At 35.8% G+C, this 20240-nt stretch overlaps 1 protein-coding gene across 3 annotated transcripts in view; it reads right to left on the bottom strand.

Annotated features, from left to right (window-relative positions):
- Positions 1 to 5174: 5174 nt before the first annotated feature.
- The window catches only part of ERCC6L2 (ERCC excision repair 6 like 2), a 55534-nt gene continuing 40468 nt past the window's right edge, over positions 5175 to 20240 (bottom strand). The window contains exons 18-19 of one of the 3 annotated variants that reach the window (XM_040540778.1): positions 7899 to 8083; positions 5175 to 7134 (exon numbers count right to left, since the gene is read on the bottom strand). In XM_040540778.1, the coding sequence (XP_040396712.1) occupies positions 6162 to 7134; positions 7899 to 8083 (1158 nt within the window). In that variant the 3' untranslated portion in view covers positions 5175 to 6161. Of the gene's footprint in view, positions 7135 to 7898; positions 8084 to 9102; positions 9273 to 9556; positions 19487 to 20240 lie in introns of those variants that run through there. The other 2 variants (XR_005815190.1, XM_040540779.1) reach the window with 2 other exon arrangements.

Here is a 20240-nt window from a genome sequence, read left to right as displayed (position 1 = left end):
ATCTTAAATGTTCTGAATCTCTGTGTACCTCTCACTTGCACAATCTAGGAGTACAATTTATATCTCAGAAATTGAATTGTCTGAGTTATGTTGAGCCAGTTACCTATTTTTTAGGTGCATTATTCAGGAAGGTAGATCCTCGCATGAAGTCTACTTAGATGGTCATTACTTTTTTCCATAGGATGCACTGAATCAAGATGTACGGAATCATGGAATGTACAAATGCAAAGAGAGAAAGTTTTCATAAGAATATTACCTCATTTGTTGCATAAGCTGGAAGGTATGCAGTGAATAAAATATGCAGGGCACTGCTGGAACAGGAAAAGACCTAATAGCAAAGGCAGTTAAATGCTTCCTTGGAAGAACAGAATCTTCTCCTTCTGCTGCAAAGATTCTTAAGCAAGTAACTTAAATCATCTTTTTCATACACGGTAACTGTATTCTCGTTTTTGAAGTATCTAGTGATAATTTTTAAATTGTGATTATACTGTTAGCCATTTCCCTTCCCTAAGAATGAATTATTATTAATTAATTATTTCCCTTTCCTATTAATGCTGCTTTCACTCACTGTGCTCAGGCTATGGTGCTGGCGTTAGTCTGCTTTTCAGTGCTCAAAGTCATGACCCGCTAAAGCTGAGCAAATACATCCTTTCAAACTGCCTTTTTGTGTTCATGAAATGTTTGTATGCACACCCGGACATTTTAAAACACATTCATTATTGGAAATTATTCATTCTCCCTCCCCCAGACCGAAAAATGAAATGTGTGGACCACATGGCTATTCCCAAATCCAGTTATAAGCATAGCTCTAATTTGTAAAACATGCTTAAGATCCGAACTGCACTTACAAAACAGACCCAGGACACACACACTGTTTTTAAGTGGGTCTGGTGACAGTTTTGTAAACAGGTTGCTGACAGAGCTGCATTTGTTACTGCAGGCAGGGTCAGATTTCTTACCATTTCACTGGCATCCTATTCCCCCCACCCCCCGTCAAAGAATTCCCACCGAAGCCAAGGGGAACTATTGGAACCTTCTGTCGGGTCAGGGACCCAGAGCCAGAACCAGCAGAACCCCATCAGCTACAAGAGCAAGGAAACTGCAATAACGAACAGGAAAAAACAAACAAACAAAAAACCAACCAAACTTGCAAGCTGTTTCCAGCTGGAAGCAAGGACAACAACAACAACAACAACAACAACAACAAAAAGACATCCTTCTCCTCTTGGCTGATTTAATCAGGTGATTTAATCAGGTTAATTGAGATCAGGTGATAACTGCTATGAAGCCATTTCCTTACGATTGGAAGCTGTTACAATTTCCCAGTAGTCTGTGCCTCACTGCAATCAAGCAGGAACCTGTGAGTGGAAGCTGTATGAATCTCACTCCACTGAAATCCTAAACACAGAATTCCCTAAAGCCTCCTTCATTTTCAAATCCAAACAAAATGATAGTCACAGATTTCCATTAAGAAAAAAGCTGTTTATTTTTAACATTTGAAGGATATGCCTTCAAAATGTCATCCTTTTTGAATTAGTTCATCTTTTTAAAATCATACACGCATCTTATTCATGACAAAAATATTTTATACACACATCCCTAGGGCACTAAATTGCAGTATTTATGGGTTAGGCGATACTCCCTACTAAAATAAGTTAAATTTGCATAGGAAGATACAGAGTAACATAAATCTTACTTCAAGACATCACCCTGTGGCTCAGTTTAATTACAGATTAAAATAAAAATACATTTCCACAAATAAATTAGCAGTACGTGGCATAGATGTGAATAAAACATGCATTTCTATGGAGGTTTTGACATACACATTTCATCATCTTACAGATGAGAAGCAATTTCCTCATTACTTCAGAAATATGATGACTTCTTTCTTGGGAATTAGTTCTGCATTTCAGCCTTGTACCAGTACATTTCTACTGCATGAAAACCTCTAAAAGAAAGGAAAGAAGGAAATGTTGACCTAACTCAATCTGATCTCATCTTCCCCATTATCTATTGATGTAGATCATGTCTGACAATCTAGTGGTGCTTCAGTGAAATCTCTCCCTAGCACTTTGGTATAAGCCAAAATAGACATTATTTAGCCCCTTCTGGCCCTCAGATTATTTGAGAAGCTACCAGCCCTTCCCTCTGCCCTAAAATATGGACAGTTATATCCATATAATTTCTAACAGATATTAGTCTCTCGCATTCTTAATGACCTCCAACATTGGCACTCCTCCCTAAACAACATATTATACAATATTTACTCTTAGAGACTTGTCCTGTTATCTAACCTGTTATCTTTGGTGTGGCTTAAGCCACTCACCTCTTGTCTTTTCACAGTGGAAGTGAAGGAACTATGCCCTTTCTCTTTGCATCATTTTTATGCATTTGAAGGCCATATTCTTTGTTCCACCAAATCTTCTCCTCTGTAGGATAAGCAGCTGCGGTTTGCCTCATTAAGCAGAAGAATGCTGATCTGTAAAAAAAAAAAAATCAGTATTAATGCCATCAATCAAAGGCCTTAACTTATGCCCTACTTAGTAATATCAACAAGAAGGGTCCAGATATTCCCTATCTTACACTGACTTCTTTTAACTGTACATAATTCAAAGGCACCAATAACTAACAGTTTTATGGCTCCTTTATTTCCTTAGTTGAGACTAAAAAAAAAAAAAAAAGAAAAACAAAACAAAAACAATAAACAGCTGCTCTAATTGACTGTACTGAATTTCATTTTGCATCTTAAATGTCATTGTATAACAAAATGCTAACAGCATAGATTCAGGGTTAAAGAAAGAGAAACAGTTAGGGAACACATTTATTTTACTCACATTAGTTGCCTATAAAGACCAAGCCTCTTACTACTTCATCATGTACATTCAGAACCGAGCTCCTTGTTCCAGGTAGCTAAGTCAGATTTCCCAGTTCAGTTTTTAGATGGCTCCCACTTACAACAAGCGCATAACAGTTAACAGACAGAGCAAAGCCTACAACAGCTTCCCATGACCTAAAGTAGAAGCTGCTCCAGATCAAATTTAAGCTTATTTTCCAATGGGCAGTCATCCAGACCACAAAAACCACCACCATTCACAGACTGCTGCTGTGCAGTTTCAGTGTCCAAGGTTTTAAAATTTCATAACATTTACCCTTCACATAAAACAATTTATACAGTGTACTCAGTGTAAAACCCTATGCTAATACAGCATTAAATTTAAGATGTCAAAGCTTACAGAAATCAAAGATTATGGTTAAGGTTTCCAGAGCAACATGAAGTCTTGGCCTCTTTTGGTTGAGTGTTATGATAAGGTACTCCTTCATACGATATCGTAGTATTGAGAAATGTGACAGACTATGAGGCATATGAGACATGACATTGCTTATCTTATAACCACTTCTCTTTATCTGTGAAATACTTTTCATTTGGAGATTTTATTACAGCCAGTGTTTCAGGAGTAAGATGACAAGTTGTGGGTATGTAGAAGTCTTCTTACTCCACATATACTGTATTGCATGTTCTCAAAAACTGACAACATAACCTCTGACTTTTTGAATTATGTGTATTATATCACCTACAGAAACAAAAGAAAGATCCAATAGGTGTTTTCCTTTAAAGTACACCTCCAAGAGTATTACATTTACACAGACGTATGGAATTATTTTTAGCATTTTGGATGCAGAATATAAAGAACTCTTAGGGTCGTGTTCCTTAGCATCCTGGTAGAATAAATTAGTATTCTATTGCAGAATTAGTTGGGTAGCGTACAGCCCATGTACCTCACCTTGCAATCATGACTAGATTAAAAACAAACAAACAAAAAAACATTATGCATCCTTCTATTTGATAACGCATGTGTCTGATGCATGCATCAGAGAAAGGACTTATGGCTGAACCTTCAATCCTCATTTTTAAGTGCCTGAATCTGCAACCCTACATACCACTAGTGTACTGTTGGTCAAAAAGGAAGTTTAAAAAGTTCAACATAAAAATAATCTTCCCTGAAAGCTGTGAGTGAAAAGTAATAGTATATAAATTTGATGTTCTGAGAAGTGCTAACGTTAGATACTATGATCATATACAGGCACATTTCAATTCCTGTGTAGGAGGGTGAAGTCAAATGCAGAAAACACACGTAAATATTTGCCTTGGCTGAAAAAGAGCAACCAGATCAAAACGAGCACACAGCAGCTGTCATGCCAAAACTAGAGGAACACAAAACACCCTACATTTAAGGACAGAAATCTGCAGAGAAATCTACATAGCAGAGGTTGAAATGCATTTGGTGCAAAGCTGGGAATGGCGTGCTTTCCTCAAGCATTCACTGCCGTACCAGCCTCTTCTTCAGCAGCCCTTGCAGTAGAGCCAACAGACATTGATGTGTCCACAACAAGGCCCATCACATGCCACGATGCCTACTTATGAAACATACCCACAGCTGCCCCCCTCCTGCCCTCTTGAAAATAGGCTCAAAGGTTAAATAATGGGATATGACCATGTTATGCACAAATTCTCCTATGCTTTCAGTGGTGACAGGATTCATGGCGTGCACGCACCTGCAGTACTCAGTCATTTATTCCTTGGAATTGCTGACCATCCACATAGATGAGATAATGGACCATCTTGAGAGAAAGGTCTGACTTGAAAGTAGGTGACTGAACCTTCACAATTGAGTGTGACTGATTGTTTCAGGAGCTCTCCAGGTGGTAATTTTGCAGAGTTCTTCAAATTCCTTAAGGGAGCTCCTGCTGTCTAGTTTAATTTGTGTACTTAAAATGTATTAAGTAACGTTCTTGGTGGAGCATCCCCAGGTTCCTGCTGCAGAAACAATTGAAGTATCGTAGTGGAGTAAACTGATGTAGTGCAGCAAGGATTACAATTACGTAATTGTATTCACTGTATTAAGCATAACACAACTGACAAAACTTCCAACTATCAGCAGAAGCTGACTTTAGGCTGCAATGCACTTTACAGTAATATTAAGTGTCAACAGCAAAACCAACTCAACAGATTACAGTTTATTTCCTCAAAGTTATTTCATCTTTTTTTTAAGACTACCCAAGCCTGAGTTTAGAAAAAAAACCTGACAGTCCATATACACAGTAGCATGGTATTTTTTTTTTAAGTGCGCATAAGATACCATATCATAGTTTTAAAAAATAAAATAAAAAATTAATAAAACATTTTTATTAAAATTTTTAAATAAAATCAGGATACAGTACTTATAAAAGGAAACTTGTTTCATTTGTTAAGCTGAGCAAGAAATGACAGTTTTCAAGTATAGGCCATATTTGTTTTGCATTATTGTACCACCCGTATCTTTTCAAACCAAATACATGTATGAAATGAAGAGACAATGAGTCTCAATTACTGAATGGCAATACCTTCTTCTTGAAATTTGCTAGAAATCAGAATATATTTTATTCCACTTGAAAATAGAAACCTTTTTCCTTACATAGTTACCAACACCAAAGTATTGTTCAGACCACATAATCTGACAAAGGCATCAGAGAAGTCTATAAAAATAAAAAAAGGGAGAAGTGTACTGACAGATGAAATTTGACATCTCACATCATTTAACATGCAGTAGGTCTCACACTGAAGACGACAGTGAACAAACTAAAATTGGTGCTCCTTCACATCAACTAAGCTGAGGAACTCACTGCCACAGGATACTGAAGTTAATTAGAAGCTCCACAGCTTTGAAGAGAGACCAAGCAACATCAAAGAAAAAAAATCCATTGCAGTCTAGAAATCACCCGTCTCTGGAAGCTCCTGAGTCCTCAGTAGCTCAGAAAATATGAAGAGTTGCTTTGTCAAATCCTGTTACCATAGTCAGATGCTGCCAAGATATCTGAGGGTAGCAAATGTGCACACAGGGGTAAAACTGCTTAGCACTGCTACCGACTCTAGGAATATAATCAGGATTCAAGAAAGCAAAGTGCACTCAAAACATTCAAAAAGAATTTAATCTAAAATTGGTATGTCATAGCTTACGATAATATACAATTTAGTCAATGTAAAATATACATTGGTATCATCATAAATATGATTTCATCACTTTACATTTCATTTCATGGAGGTATCATGTTTTGCTGAAGTTCTACCCATTTTAATGTTCATTTAACTAAAACAATTATAGTCCAAGTCATGTAGAAAATCTTCATTTTACTACATCACAAGATGTAGCAATGGATGGTTCATCTGGATCATCTGTATTGTGTTTTTTCCATAGAAAGTTCTCATTTTTTTTCCAAAGAGAACTTTCACATACACCTCTGTTTTCTGTCACTGGTGGATGAGGTGCTCTTTCACACAGCTCCTCTATGACCGCCAGGTCTGTGAGCTTTCTGAGGCTCTCCTCATTCTGCTCATTCAGCATGTCCCAGAAGTCTTTCGGTCTCTCCTTTGATTTTTCTACTTGCCCTGAAGGGATTCTCCTTGGTGATTCCGTAGGCTCATTTCCACCATTTCCGAAGAGGTCATTGAGAATAGAGGTATCTCCAAGCAAGTCCACAAAAGACTTCTTATAAGTCTTAGCTTTTCTCTCGTTGTTTTCTGACTGAGACAGGGATCTTTTTCTTGGCAGCTCTGTTACTTCTGAATCCTGCTGTTCTTCACAACTTTTTACAGACAGCACCTCAATTATTTCTGATTTACTGCTTAATGAACCAGATGCCATAAAATCCTTGAATGCCTGACTGTTTCTCCTTTCAATATATTGAGTAGCATCAGTGAGTGATTGTTTGTATTTTGTATTTTTAACACACACATTATCTTGCAAACAGGAGTCATTGTGAAGTTGCTCTACTTCTTCACAGCTTTGCTGTTTCTGCATTCCTGTAGCTCCACTCAGAAGTTCTTTAGCTGATGAAAGTCTAGACTTGCGTCTTCCAAAATTAACTACAGATTTTCTTTTTCTGGAGTTTCTTGCATCCGCTTCTCTTTCCACATAGTCGTGAGAAACTTGTGCTGGTATTTCAACTGGAAATAAAGATGCCATCTCTGGATGTTTTGAAACGTAAAATTCTTTCAACATCTTCTGCCGTGTTTCTGATGTAACTTTTGTAATATGTTCTGCAAGTTCTTCCACTGATCCCATATTGAAGTGGGATACCATTTCCTCAAATTGTCTCCTGTAATTATCAAGAAGAAAAAACGTTTTATAACCGACAACTTTAATTAGGAACAAAAGAAGTAATTTTCAAAATTACTTATATACCAACTACCATAGTGATTTCCTTGTCACAAGGCCAAATTAAAAATATATACCAAATCCCAAATCCAGGTTTGCCGACTTAGCAATAGCTTTCCACTTTCTTTTCCACATACCACATGGCTATCTACGTACCAATGGAATTTAATTATCAACACTAACAGCAACAATTTGGGGAAAAAGGAAAAATGAGACAGAAAAACTCTTATCTTTCCAAAGATGAAGGGGAAAAAACATATTAAAAGATATTAAAAAGATACTGAGTTTCATGATAAAAAGTATATATAATGTCCAATCTTTTTACAGTCTTTCTATGAAAGTGATGAAATCCAGACAAAACCAGCAAGCAGTCAGAAGCTCACACTGTAACATTTCTTGTTTCTAAACAGCTAAAACATTAGTTTGCAATACTGCATGGTGCACATACCATGAACACTGTGGTGATGACATCTGCACAGTGTCATATAACGTATGACAGACCGAACCAACACATTAAACTGATTTGTGGGTTCCATTTGTTTTATTAATCAATTATGCTACTCCGTAAAGTTTGAGTGGAAGTGTCCCATTAGTTCTGCTCTTGCCACAGAAAATCATCAGTATTCTCTGAGTAGGGTTGAAACGAAGACAACAGTAACATTTCAAGCTTAGAATTTTACTTTGTTCTCACCAAAACAGACTCACCTGCGGATTTCTTTGGGTGTCTTTCCAACCAAGAAGGTGTTTGAACCCACTCTGTGTACTTTTTTGTTTTTCTGGATCACAGGATGCACAACATAGAGGTGTTGCTTACTGTTCAACATCATTTCTTTCCCTCTTTTCATAATGTTCGTCCCCGCCATCTCTTCTTCAAGGGTTTCTTCATCTTTCTAGCAAAACAAGACATGGAAATTGTCAAAACAGCTGTGTCTCTGAAACAGTGTTGTTGTGACTGCTTCTGAAGCTCAAGAATTTGTGTGCTAAGACTGGGATTCAGAGCTGCATTGTAAACTCTCCGGTATGTCACAAGCTTCCTGGTACAGCGAAGGGAAGTCTTAGTTCTCTAAGAGTAAACTGGGATACTGTACCAAACATGTTAGTTAGGATAACTGAAAGATCACAAAGTTCTCTAATGCATTAACAGGTGTTATATGAATACTTAATCTCAGGCCACGGGACCCAAACCTCAGTTAGAACCTCCAAATATAATAGAAAAAAAAAAAGATTTATTTGTATGTTATAGTCTTAATAGATATATATCTTACTTGATTTATTTAGTACAATATTACTTAGATTCTCTGCTTCCTAATAATTCCTGATAATATGTATTATTATATATAGTGATACAAATAGAGATACCAAAATTAAGGTAAGAACATTTTTGTCAATACCAAAATATCTAACACACAAACAATTTATAAAACATGTAAGGTTACTTTTGAAAGTATCACTACGCTTGCCTGAAAATGTGGAGAAAACAACTACACATTCTACTTACATTATAATACAGATAAGAGCAAAACACACTGTAGACATGATGACTCTTACATGGAGATTGCAAATTTTAATTTTAATGGACATCAATTGAATTCAAGAAGACTGGTACAGGTCAACTCATCATGCATTGACAGTCAACTTCTTGCACAAAAATATTATACTTTTTCTTTTCCCCTCCCAGAAATTCACCTAAGTTCTTGTGCACTTTTCTCCTCTCCCAAAAGGCAAGCCAACAGGAATATGAAAAGTAAAGAATGCATTTGAACAGGGCGGGGGGGGGGGACAAGGAAAAACAGAAAAGCTACACCATCTTTTCCCCAAAACGAAGTCAGGGAAAAAAAACTGCTTAATGATGTCCTCAGTCCCCCTACTGATACTATCTGAAAGATGAAAGCACAAACTGTGTTCACACCTTGTCATCTGCAGTTCAAAATTTGGTTTTGGATCTACAGTGTTTCTTCCCAATGTGTTTCTATTTGATCCATGTCCACTTCCTTTATTTCCATGGGCTGTTCACAATGTTCTTGAGCTTTAGGATTGCACATCTGTTCCCAATCCATTACTTTGGCAAGTAACCTCAAACTAGCATACAAAGAGAGTTTATACAGGTATAGATTTTCACTCTTTAAGCTACATGAACAATTCCAAACATCAGAATTTCAATATGTTATTACAGTAAACAAAACTGAAAACAAGGCTCCAATTAAAATTAAGATAAAAAAACTGTCTATATCTCAATATTATGATGATAACAAAATTAACATTGAATTAGCAGATGTCATCTGTAGCATAAATATTCTATTGTTATCTTGCTAATTCTGTATATATTTAAAATTTTTACAGGTTTCTTTCCTTTTTTTAAAAAAAAACATTTGCATGGATGATGGAGAACTTAGTCGGGAAAACATATTTGAAAAAAATAAACCAATGCCAGTTTTAAAGTATATCTGTTTTGATGTAATTTTGGCATGACTAAATAGTTATAGCATTCAGACTTTACTGTGACAATACATAGAGTATTTGTCACTCTGTCAGGAAATTGGGATTGTGTAATCTAATAATAACTGTAGAATACAAGCCCGACCATGTTAATGCCTGTTTTAAAAGTATTTAAAGCCTCCAGAAAAGTACATTCAACTACCACTTAATAAACAAGACCAAAGTATAAAAGGCAGCAACACTTTGCTTACATATCTGTTCACACTCAGATTAAAAACTCTTTGGAGGAAAAAAAGGCAAATTTTGTAGACATACTGGAAGTCGTATAATTCTGCAAAGACAAGCAATTTCTGTTAAAAACTGCTAACTGTAAATAACTTCAGAGATGGCATATTTGCTTGTGGAAGTACAAAACTTAACTACATTGACTACCACTGCCAACCGGAAAGAAACAGCGAGGTATCACTGTATACACACAGACGGTTCCTCCTTTTCTACCCAAATTAGCAGCTCAAAGATTTTTCCTGACTCTAGAAAAAGTTTGTGGAAACAAGTTACCACAAGAGTTGTGAGAGCTAATGGCCACTGTGAGTTACTCTTGAAAATCTTATCACAGCTCTCTGGAGCAAGGCCAATTAGTTACATGGCACCCAGTTAGGCTGAAACACAACTGGCTCTCTTGAACTTCAGAATGTTTCTGAGAGTTTGCCAACTTAAATCCAGCCCCAAACTCATATTCATATACATATATATAAATATATATATGCATGATAAGCCTAAGCATTTTGTGCCTAAGCATTTTGTCAGTAAAACTAAAACACTTGTTTCAGTAGTTTTTCTCAAGATGGGTCAGGGCTGTCTAAAGGTCCAATCTGAAGTTTGTTACTCTGAATGACACATGGCTGATGTTCAAGCTACTGATAACATTTCCACATGTATACATGAAAATATTCCCTGTATTTTTCTACTTGTATTACCATTAAAAAAGCAAAAATTTCAATCAACACTCCAGCACTGTATTTCTTAGCTTTCTTTTGAATCTGATGTCATCTGTTAATCATTAATTCTACTGTTTCCTCCCTCTCAAAAATGATTTTTTTTTGATTCCCTTTAAATACTTGCCTTCTAACTTAACGATTCAAATCTATTTTATGATGCAAAATTCCTTTTGACAGCTATTTTCTTTTCCCCAAGTGCTTTCTCTACCATCACACCATCATGTGTCCCTCCCGTTATCTGTTCCTACATCCAATTCCACTTTGACTTTAGAAACCTGGTCTTGTGAATCTGAATTAGCACATATGTCATATGCCTCAGGCAATCTTGCAGAGTAAGACAAATCGATTGAATCTCATTCAGCTAGGAACCTCTGACTGTTGTTCTTACATTACTGACACTAGCACATTCCACAATGTATTCATACAAAGGGTCTCCCATTCGAAAATTTATGATCTGAAGAAGGGAATAATACAGGAAAGAAAAATCCTTCACCCCAAGGACTCTGTGCATTGGAAGTGCACTTCACCTTTGCTTAACTTATAGTATTGTATATTAATTAATTTACTTAGATAACCACAAGTGTTGTCGAACTTCTCAAAAGAACATGCTGATGAAAAAGAATTCTTGCCAAACATTATGCCATCACACACATTACTGTGTTAATTTTTTTTTTTGTGTACTGCAGTGCACATCTTCTAATTAGCCTTCTGAAATATATGATGTAAAGCTAAAGCAATAATTAGTGTATCCCAAATGTATTTTAGAAGATTTTTTTAAAAAAGGATTGACAGCAATTACAAAAGGAGTCTTTATTAAATACTTAACTATGTTAAAGTACACACAGAAATTTCCACTGCTCGAAGTGGAAGTTTCCCTTTAAACTTCACCACATACTTACTGGTCATCTGATAAATTAAGTGCACATATACTGAATTACCTGTAACACACCTTTATATGTTACTGCATTCTTCCCATTTTCTCCTTTCTCAAACCATTGTACATTGGCATGGGAAACAAGTAACACCTAAATTCCTTTTACCAAAGACAAAAAGCACTAATGTATTATTGAATTACTGAATGTGATATTTTTACCAGTGTCTTCAAACTTATGCCATTCCTCTTTGCCAAGAAAATCTCAGCACAAAGTTTAGGAGAAATAGAAAACTTATCTTCAAACACAGGCATGTATATAACACACCCAAAAAGCTATAGATACAAGTTGATCAGTAGAAGCAACATTTTTTGGATTCAAAAAAAAAGTTACACGAGAAAAGGTTACACTGCAGAAAATATCCCAGGAAATGGGGGGGCGGGGGTGTGTGTGGAATGTAAAAAGAACAGTAAAATGAAATTCTGAAGTGTTATTGTCAATGATGGAAAGTACCATGTAAATGAGCAGTTATTTCTTCCTGTTTTACACTTATTTTCTTATCCTGTCCCATCTTCATTTATTGCATTGGCTCTAAAGAGCCTAGGAAAGAAGAGTGGTCATTACATAACTTTGCAGAAAACAGTTTTAGAAGTATTCAGAAAACCTTGGGACTCTTACCACTCATGAAAAAAATGTCAGAGAAACCATTCATTTTCACATTTCATGTTCCATTTAAACTCTGGGATTTTCAACTTAAACACGGTATGTACACCCTTCCTATCTTTCTGCCACAGAAGGTATTTTCCTCTATTCCTTCTTCATTTGTTAGGTATGCGTCTCACTCATAAAACTATACCTAAGGTTCTGGATACTAACAATGAGTTTCAATTTCTTTGAGTTACATATTATACACCGGCTGTAACCATGAGTCCAGCACCTGCACCTTTGAAGTCCCACATCAGTACACACTTAAAGACTCATGCTCTTCACGGACATGCAGCTGAGAATCAAGCAAAAATGTAAGTGCTACAGTGCAGCAGTCACTTCTGCTTAGAGATTCCAACAGCTCTTGGATCTGATTGCTCTGTGCGCCTCCCACCACACAGTTACAGGAGTTTTTAAAACAGCATACACGTACTCAAGCCAATTCGTGCCTATTTTTGACGGTACAAAACCTCTGCCTATGTCCTTCCTGCTACAGGCACAGAGAGGTGGCTGTGCTCTGTGGCAATGACTGCAAACGCATGAGCATCCTCACACGTGACCGATCATCTTAGGCCTGTGACTTCCCCCTTTTTCTCTGTAGCCTCTTCAAGCAAAGCAACAGAGAACAATGTTCATCTTTTTATGTACAGCAAGATGAAAACGTGTGATAGAGCAGATGAGCAGAGTCTAGCAGTGAGATGAGTAGAGAAAAAGACACAGGTGCAGGGATGATACTTATTTTTTTTAGGCTGTCTCTTCTTGCCTATGGCATTTTCTTGAGTAACCAGACTGAGGATAATGAAGTTCCTACAGAAGCCTGAAGATGAAAACATGTTTGCACAATTACTCCTCAGCCATAGTTGCACGACATCTGAGTATCCTCCCCTCTGCTACTGCTTAACTGAAGAATCATTATGGTAGGTACCTTGCCAGATACTGCTTTCCAGCAGCAATTCCCATCTCTGACTTCCCCACTCACATCTGAAGCAGTGTTACTAGCTTTTCTCTACATATGAAACCACTGCTGCCTGATATCCAGGATACCATCCCTTGAAGAGTTTTGTTGTCTGTTTTTGTTTCCGAAGTGAACAAGAATGGCCTTCTCAAATATCTTGTTACCTCAATCAGAAAAAAGCATGAAAACTGAGTTCAGTACGACTATCCTCTTAAAACTTGGCATGCAAGCAAGTAACAGAACTGTATGCCATATTTTACCTTGCATTTTCCCACTATCCTCGAAACCTGACAAAACAGATGATTTCTCAGGTATATTACAAGTTGCAGCAGATACTGGGCAATTGTTATTATTTTGACCAAGTGATACTCATTGTATTTCAGTGACTTTATCTACCCAAATTACAATTCTATATTATTTCAGTTAATCTTTTTTTCCCCATTAGTTTTCCTTTTTTTTTGGTTCCCCCCACACCCACTCCCCAGTAGTCTTTTGGATAATATATATCCAAAAGTATGACTTTTCTATATTCTGTTCTTGAATATATGCTATTCTTAGATAGCGTTTTTACTTTGTCTACATTTTACATACTTGTCAGGACATATCAGATATAAACAGACTAAAATGTTTGTTACCTGTTTGTCCTTGGTCTCATTTTTCTCTTCTACACATATTCATGTCCAACAAGAATTTCTTCCTCAATCATTTTGCATGCCAAGGAAAACGGAGTATAATAGTGTCCTCTGAAAATTTCACGTAGTTTATCTAAAATTAAGGTCCCTCCACTCAAGATCATAGAAAAGCTACTTTCTTTGAATAATCTGAATGCTTCCACCTAATTTTTAAAAGAAAGCAGAATTGCTTTTCTACTTACAGATGATGTAATACTGAACAAATTATGTACTTCAAAGCGTTACAGTGACTTACACATCCTAGTTTGAAATATGCCTGAATCTTATCGTATATTAAATCAATTTCTAACACGTACATTAATTTTCCTTCTGAATTTAACTTTCCTAACTGAAAGGCAGTCTTACACAGATTGAACTGGTCTATTGTTCTAGCAGAATAGGATTATAGAATGAGAATTAGAAGTAATTGTATGGCTAACGTTGAGTAGCTCAACTGTCTAGAAAATAAAGCTAACCTACTTTGGAATTTTAAAATACTCTTGAACAATTGTATTCATATTATTTCTGAATTAAAATGAATTCTATGACACCTAATATTTGATAATATCCTAGCAGACCAATAGCTGAAATACCATCCAAGCTACAAGAAAGAAGTTAGACTTAGACTTATCCAGTGTTCCAATTACTCCTCCAAAATATTCAGCCAACACACAGAGCAGGACTTGCACATTTATATTTACCAGAGCATGGAGCTACACTTGCTGATAAAAGAAAATTTATCAGAGCACTATACAGTTATTTTCCCATTTGTCATCTCCACTTTTTTTTTCTCATCCAAAGAGAGACTAGGGACTACACAGACTCTAGTATTTTGCTTGGCAGTGGAAAATAGCCTACTAAGTCATATGAGGACAGATTGCTTTCTTTCTGTTTTGCATTTACTTCCCAGTTCCACTGTTTCTTCTCCAATACAGTACCAGCAAATTTTCTCATTAGGAGCAGTTTCGTTTAATTTGTTGATTTTTTTTTTTTAAATAAAAAATTCCTATAAACCATATTACCTTTTCGCAACTAACACAATGCCATAAATCAACATACTTATTGTTACTGTTTGGATGAGAGGAGATAATCAGCCTATCTCAAAATTCAAAGCTAAGGTTAACTTTATTCCAACAGAAGTCTGTGGATTTTCATCTACCTTCTTTTGCACTCCCACCCCTCCACTAAACAGCAGCAAAACAGAAAGCCAGGCATGTACACCATAAAGAAAATGCAACTACTTGCATCACAGAATGTCACTTACATGCTCACCAAATTTAAAAATACCTACACCATACTGAAAGAGTTAATTCCATTGTAAACTGAAACAGTAATCTCTATAAAGCAGCATTACAGGCCAATCATTTGGGAACAATTACTTTAAAGCTGAATGGCATTCCCCATCCCAGAAGAGCAAGCATAATGGAATGTTATCTCCCAAAAGCCTACTCATTGTAAACAAGTATCTAAACTTGTTCAGCCTGAAAGCTGTGCAAACACACTGCAATCAGAGTTACTATAACTGATAGAAAGTCTTTGTTTAAATAATCTACAAAATGTCAATGCAGTACAAATACAATAAAGAGAAGTTCTTAATAACACAACTTTTTTATTTACAGTATTCTCAACAGCACTTAAATCTGCATTGGAAATACAAAGGGCACGTTTTTTTCTCAGGCTGACAGCATGCTTAGTTCTCTCATTTACACCACATTGCAATAACATAAAGAGGGGTTTACCATTAATCCAGGTTTTACTACAAAGCATCCCGTTATTTCTCTGTCCAACACTGGCAAGACTGCCAAATGTCTGTCATCCAATTCAGAGGATTAAGTCTTCTTTTATAGTGTGATTCTTGTACCAATTTATAAAAATACAGATATAGTTTCTTAGAGCTGGTCACAGTCTATATTTTGGCCTGAATTCATGCCACAGAGGTTGAATATGACAGCTGGCAGGAAGCAGAGGGGAGAATACATCCTCCCCCTTTCCAGGCACCACATTTCTGTTGCCATAGTGATTAATCCTCAATTGAATGGCTGTCTTTGTACATTTCTTTTCAGTAAAACTAAGTAAACTTAAGTTGAAAACATACAGTTGGATGAAAAAAAAAAAAGACTCCACATATTCAACAGGTACAGTAGAAGTTCTATGCGACTAATTCTTTTCCACATATTAAAAAGGGCAAGTTAGCTCTAATGTGGGACATCATTTTTTCAATTTATTTAGTATGCCCTATTCCTATTTTTGACTTTTTTATGACACATCCATGCCTTCTGTAAAGTCTTCCCCATGCTTCAGCTCCCCCTCCTCACCCCCCATTCCCAGGATTCCTATTGAAGAAATACTTCACAAGTTCAGCTTTACAAGAAGTAAAGAAAGCCTACTTCAGACTTCTGTACTTGCGTAAAATATTTCACACGGGTTGTTTTTGCCAATTAATTAGGGAATTAATTAAGGAATGCAGTCATTTAATTCAGAATAGACTAGAAACATTAGAAGATATTTAATCTTGACTCTGGGAGGCTTCTATTCCTTATTGTACCTAAGAAAAAGCTTCACAAAAAACAGTGCAAGTTACCCAAAAAAAACAAAGTAAGTAACAAGCTCCTACACTGCAGGTTGCTTTGGAACCTGGAACCCACCAGGAAAAAAACCTCTAAAATACTTAGGAGATGATTAAGATTTTAGAGAAAATGTTAACACTTCCATTTTTACCTAAAATTCACAATGCCAAAAGAATTTTGAACAAAGTATCACATGAATGAATCTCAAGACTTCTTTGTTTGTTTCCTGAAAGGCTGAAATAACTGTACATCTAGTCTGAAAATTACACTCTGGCTTTAGAAGGCCACCATGTCTGGTCTACAGGTTTCTTTCACAGTTTTTGATTTTAGAAGTTTTTGGTTTCAATATCCTTTTTTTTTCTGCAGTTACACAAGATAGCTGAAAAAACAAATGAAGAACTATTTTTTTTAATAGTGATGAAGCAATAGACACAATTTTTCACTCGTTTGATGAAAAGAGAATTTCTAACCAAGTCTATTTGCACAGATGTATAAACAGAAGATTTGAATTGAAAATAAAATGCAGAACAAAGATGACTCAAAGGCATTAGAGCAGCCTAAAAACAACAAAGAAAATGCAGGCAAAACAAGATCATTACTCTAGTATCTTTTTTTTAAAAACAATCTTTTTCCTTCATACTTCTATACGAAAGACCAGAAAACCCTTCGTAGAAACAATCTACTGTGAAACAGCAGATGAAGTCTCTTCTGTGTTTGTATGAGTAAGGAGGCTGCAAAGAACAGTTCTCAGTAATTTTTACTGTGGTAGATATGTCACACTAAATGACATGCATTTTCCACTCGGGAGTTTAGAACACTGAAGTCTGGTGTGATACTCTCTGCATCATGGTATCAGACAGCTGACCATAATTTCTGTCTTGCTATGACATAATTTATGTCTTGCTATTTATGACTTGCTATGAAAGACTGCAAACTGCAATCTGAGAGACACACTTGACTGGTCTCTGAAACACTTAGTTCTAAAAATACATTGCATATCCCAGAACTTGCAGAGGATGGACTTAGTGGAAATTACTTGAGATATAACCTGTATCTCCAAAATTTGTTCAGAACAGTTGTTTGCCACATCTCTGCATGGAACAAGAAACACCTCTTATTATTGACACTTCAGTGCCTTTCACATAAAGAGCACTATCAGAAACACCAGCTCTTTGGGAGAGATTATCATATAACAGTATGTTCTGCTCTTCTGTCCTCTCTTCTCCAAATCTACATTGATCTTACATTGCCAGTTGTGGTCAATGGGCAGAATTTGGACAATTTTCAGACACTAGGTAATGTGTATGATTCAGAAACTGTTGTTAGGAGGCTAAAATATTGTTACCATAATTCTAGTTTTCTGCCTTTAAGGGATATCTAAATGTATAAATACCATGTCTATCTAAAGTAAATAAATTAAAATTTCTAATCTTTTAAGTACCTTATTATATTTGAAAACTAAAGTTAAAGCAGATATACACTGCTACAGATGTCTATTTATGATAGCTCCTTCCATCAGATGACAACAGCTTCTCTCTTCACTGAAAACCACTTCTTCATCTTACCTACAGCTACAGAATCTTCTTCCATTTTTATGCATTCTGATGACCTCATCAGACAAAGGGTAGATATTCCCCAAAATACAGTATCTTTTAGTTTCTTCAAGAGCATGTGATAAAGACTGCCACATTTGCTTGCTTCTTCCGTTGTCGTATACAAACTATCTTCAAATAGTTATCTTTCTTTAATTCAAATACTGGACAGTACTCAGTTTGGCTAGTAATAGTCATCCAAGATGTGGTTTACTCTCTCGTTTGTCTACTTAATGCATATTTCATCTTGTTACTTTTACTAGTTTTAGATTTTGTCTAATTTTTCACAGCTGAGAATTTGAGACAGCTCTCACATGTTTTACTCTTATTTCATGATGGCACACTTCATATTCTGATTGCTGTTACCCAACCCAACTGAATTTTCAGCCATCACATAGGATCTGTGGACATCCACACTAACAAGAATACCGTATTGTAAGAGTGGACTCCTAGCTAAACTAGTCAGTTTGTACAATTCATTTGAAAACAAACAAGAATTGAGAGTATGACTGTGCTCCCTAATACCTCTGCAGAAAGAAGAGTCAAAAGCTCTGCAACAGACTTAAAGGTGTGTATCAGCACAGTTCTGGAACCTGGAGCACAAAGCAAACAAGAAGATAATAAATAGTGGCAAGAGCTGTTTCTTGTGAAAAAGAACCAAGATTTTGTTTCCCTATGCCTTTAGAGGTACGGAACAATAGCAGGTTAACATACTATGTTTATTAATCAGACAAAAGGCAGATGATACATGAATCATAGCACAAGTAACATTAAGGACAGACTGACTATTCATTACTGGATAGAAAACACGCTCAACTGAAACCTACACTTCAAAAAACATATATTAGTACCCACTGCCCAGATCTCACAGACTTTCTGAAGTCAAATTAAGGAAAGAAACTATCGTCAAGACACCTTTTCCTATCCTTAAGTTCAAATCTTACACTTTTTATAATCAATTCAAATCCAAGCTTATTTATTCATTAGTTACTCATGTTCTTAAGTAAGATTTCCTAAATTTCTGCAAAGCTTTCTTTGACAAACGAAAACTTCCTGTCCCCCAACCCTTCTACCTTGACTCCCAAGGACCTTCTTCCCATGGAACTTTTCACACTTTGAAGAAAGCATCCTCATGGATGCTTGTAGGCAACTTAAGTGCCTACATTAGTCTTCATGCTTCAGCAATAAAGGACTAATAAACCTAGATTATCCACTGTGGATAGGAAACAAGATGAATTCAACAAAATATCAATATTCTCATGAGGCTGTCTTAGTTGCTTATTACTTATTATTTTTGCTTATTACTTAATGCTTATTATGTTGTTGCTTTCTACTCCTGTTGTTCTAAATTCGTACATAAGTAGACAGAAAAATGCTTCAGTTAGTCTTTAAGATCTGCAGGAAAAAACAGTATTTCCAAACAGAAAACACATCCACTTCAATGGAATGCTCTGTTAGTTTTCAGTGTTCTTGCACTCCTTTCCCAAAGAGTCATTTCTTAACAAAAAAATTAAAGACAGAAACACCTTATTATAGACAGATTGCAGATCAAAGCAGAAAGACAGAGTTGACATAGATAAACTGAACAGCACAAAAAATATTTTATGATTGTCCAAAAGAGACTTATGAATTGAAAATATCAATTTTTGTTCAGTCTTACATAGAAAATCAGAAGATTTGATTAAATGTGCTTAAAAAAAGGACATATTCATAGGTCTTCATGATGCTATCAAATAAAGCTTCAATATAAAATAACTATAAAAAACCTTCTATTTAAAAAAATGATCATTCAAAGTGAACAGAAACAGCTACACAGTAATTTTAGACCCCCGTTAGAATAATGATGCTAGAAAGCAAAATCAATGAGAAATTTCAGTTGTCAAAAATTTTGTTTTTCTTTCAAGAACTATCAGCTTACAGTTAAAATTCCAGGATTTAAGACTATCACTGTTTCCCTAAAATTGTGATGGAAACTTAAACTGTTAGTTGTATTTTTAATATTAGATGTAATACTATTTTAATCTGTTGAAATCTTTTTGTGTAAGCTTCATTTGAAATCAGCCCTTTAATTATGATAAATTAGTTGCTCTGACAATGAAACCAAACTTCAACTAATGCAAATTAATTGAAAAATGGTCTGATGGTCAGAAGAGCAAAAATGATCATGTTTTTCACAGAAAGGTTTTGAAACTAAAATAATGAATAAATGAACATAATAACAGTTGCATTCTAAGTAGATACTCTTTTCAGA

The sequence above is a fragment of the Cygnus olor genome, chromosome Z (genome assembly GCF_009769625.2).
Source record: "Cygnus olor isolate bCygOlo1 chromosome Z, bCygOlo1.pri.v2, whole genome shotgun sequence".
Taxonomy (NCBI): Eukaryota; Metazoa; Chordata; class Aves; order Anseriformes; family Anatidae; genus Cygnus; species Cygnus olor.
This window is presented reverse-complemented; position numbering and strand designations above follow the sequence as displayed.